This window comes from Papilio polytes, unplaced genomic scaffold, assembly GCF_000836215.1.
Source record: "Papilio polytes unplaced genomic scaffold, Ppol_1.0 DF822289.1, whole genome shotgun sequence".
In the NCBI taxonomy this organism is placed as follows: Eukaryota; Metazoa; Arthropoda; class Insecta; order Lepidoptera; family Papilionidae; genus Papilio; species Papilio polytes.
In genome coordinates, this window is record NW_013526915.1 from 2,365,802 (window position 1) to 2,368,981 (window position 3,180).

Sequence of the window (3,180 nt, forward strand, 5' to 3'; positions counted from 1 at the left end):
CGAGTCCCTCCTCTCCCTCGCCTGCTCCGCTGGGTACTATGAACTCGCCCAGGTGTTGCTCGCGATGCACGCCAGCGTCGAGGACCGCGGCATCAAGGTATGTAATTATGATAACACTAGCTGTTATTCGCGATTTCACCCGCGTGAAATAAAAAAAAGTAATAAAAAATATGGCACACATAAATGGTATCACCTTTCTAATGGTGAAAGAATTTATGAAATCGGCCCAGTAGTTTTTACGTGAATCGAATACATAGAAAAATCCAAAAATACAAATCTTTCCTCTTTATAATATTAGTATAGGTTATGCTTATCTAGTAAGTAAAAGTAAGTATGAAGATTCAACGGATGTAAGGTGTCCAAACGTGTGTGTTTAGTAAGCCCATTTTTGACAAAGTCGAGATGGGTAAGTGAAATATAAGTGACCAATATAGTAAAAATATGTTTTTTGTGAATATATTGACAAATCCCATTTATACATTTTAATTAAAAAGTCATGTAGCATATTAATGCAAATGTATTGCAATTATATAAGAGATGGTTATGCAACACCCGAGCCTGATTCACCCGATTTTGCGTGACGAGTTAATGTGATAATTGTCACAGGTGTGGGCCTTTATTTTTAACTGTACCCCTCCCTACCCATTTGGAAATTAGGTCAGTAGTATTTTGCCTGGTTTTTCAGTAACTATTACCTGACGCAGATTGCAACTATACACGTTAAATATTGATGGTTTATCGTTAATCTTTTATGATGAGGAAATATATTTTGATTTCTCTTATCAGATAAGAATCAATAATGCCGACAAATCGCCCATAGGTTCAAATTCTATATTTATTTGCATAGTTACTATCTAAGCTTTAGTTTCCACTGTGGATATTTGAACAGAAACATGTTTTCGTACGTACATTTTTATAAGAACATAGATTTCAGATATAAATGTCAATGAGTCAAAGTAGATCGTTTCTCTTAATTAAAATTTTTTTCAAAATCGATTTGCCTCTAATTATTCAAAATGCAATCATTACGTGAAATAAGGTAATTGTAGAAAAATGGTGTATAGTAATATTTTACGTTTGAGAGGTAAATGCAAATTTTTATTTTTAATAAATAAGATACAAGTAGTAAGTACCGTCTGTAAGTGATAAGGAAATAAATAACAAGTATGAGAATGAGGAGAATATTGAAAGGAATGCGACGAAAACGAGTGAGTTGTTTTTGACATGTGTAAAGTTAGTTTTATATACACATACTTTTGTTTTTTGAGGTCAGTGTTTTGTGCGTGCAAGGAGTTTCTTAAAATCTTCGTGGCTTTTTTATATTTTGATGCGTTATCTGTGAAGTGCGTTTGTTTTGTGTTAATATAGGTAGTTTACATCTAATTAGTGTTTTATATCAAGCTTTGTTTTATGATGACCTTCTAATTTACACCAAAAAATACTTAAATCTGGGTTTTCGAGTGCGTTTGTAAACATAGTACCTACATGTGACAGTATGCAAACTTAGTTGTTATATTATCTTAAACGAAGTATGTAATTCTTTTGCCCTTCCTAGCTTTTCCACTACAAGTATTTAAGTGTGAAGTTTGGTTATGTTAATTGTGTTGTGTTCAGGGCGATTGCACGCCCCTGATGGAGGCGGCGAGCGCGGGGCATGTCGACATCGTGCGGCTGCTGGTGGCGCATGGCGCGGATGTTAACGCTGTTTCCACCTCCGGCAACACGCCGCTCATGTACGCCTGCGCCGGCGGACACGAGGACTGCGTCCGCGCGCTGCTCGACAACGGCGCCAACGTCGAGGACCACAACGAGAACGGACATACGCCGCTCATGGAGGTGAGTAACAGACACCACAGAGTCAGTCACTGTCGTCAAGTGTATATTTAGTAAAGCAATTGCTCGCAATAATTTAAAAATAATAACAAATCTAGCCTATGTTATTCACTGATAACGCAGCTTTCTAATGATCATTTCTAATGATTTTTGAAATCGGCCTAGTAGTTTTTGAGTTATTCCATACAAAAATACAAATCTTCTTCTTTCCTCTTTATAATATTGGTATTGATGAGAAATATACAGATCAATTAGGGTTAGACCTCAGAGATCAATTAGGGTATATGATCCTTAGAACTTACAGTACTAATTTATACATGACTAGAGGAAAAAAGGGTTAGTTGACACAAGTTTAGTAACATAAAAATTTAAATTTTCGACTAAACAAATATATACTTGATGGCCATCGTCACACATCCTATTCCATTAATAAAAGATCACTTCACAAATGTTTTAAAAACAAAAGAAAATATTGTTAATGTCATTATTCCGTGTACGTAGGCGGCGTCCGCCGGTCACGTGGGCGTGGCTAAGATCCTCCTGGAGCACGGCGCGGGCATCAACACTCACTCGAACGAGTTCAAGGAGTCAGCGCTGACGCTGGCGTGCTACAAGGGCCACCTGGACATGGTGCGCTTCCTGCTGGCCGCCGGCGCCGACCGCGAGCACAAGACCGACGAGATGCACACCGCACTCATGGAGGCCAGCATGGACGGACACGTCGAGGTCGCACGCCTACTGCTCGACTCGGGCGCACAGGTAACATAATAACGGTTTAATTTGTTTAAAAATATAGATAATGTATAATAAAGCAATTTTTTCTGCCTTCAAGTTAAGCGGCTATTCCCGTGCGGCTTCATCTGCACAGAATTATAAAAGCTTTATTTTGTTTACATTTGTCAAATTCTCATGGCAAATATCAAAATTCATATTCACAAAGTCATCAACAAAGGCCTTTGACATTTAATAACAGTAACCGTTACCATGGCAACCTTGCATTGATGTTGTCAGCTTATGGTCCCTTTCCCACATAAAGGTTTTTTTTTTTTCAATTTATATAATCTCCTAAGGTTAATAGCGTGAAAATGTACAGGATAAGGCGTGTCGTTATTGAGGGCTTTTTATCAAATAAAGTATTATTCAAAAACATGCAGTGAATGTTGACATCATACGCCACTAGTAGTGTGTATTTAGTATTTATGCTTTAGTATATTAGTATAGATGCATCTTTATTATAATACAAATATGTGTGTATGTAAGGTGAACATGCCGACGGACAGCTTCGAGTCGCCGCTGACGCTGGCGGCGTGCGGCGGGCACGTGGAGCTGGCCATGCTGCTGCTGGAG

General features: G+C 38.3%; 1 protein-coding gene across 1 annotated transcript; it reads left to right on the forward strand.

Annotated features, from left to right (window-relative positions):
- Nucleotides 1-6: 6 nt before the first annotated feature.
- Nucleotides 7-3,180, forward strand: LOC106106189 (ankyrin repeat domain-containing protein 17-like; the record flags this gene model as incomplete). The annotated part of the gene is made up of 4 exons (XM_013286736.1): nucleotides 7-97; nucleotides 1,615-1,836; nucleotides 2,335-2,592; nucleotides 3,094-3,180. Coding segments are annotated over exons 1-4 (600 nt in total), but the record flags the coding sequence as incomplete, so codon positions are not given.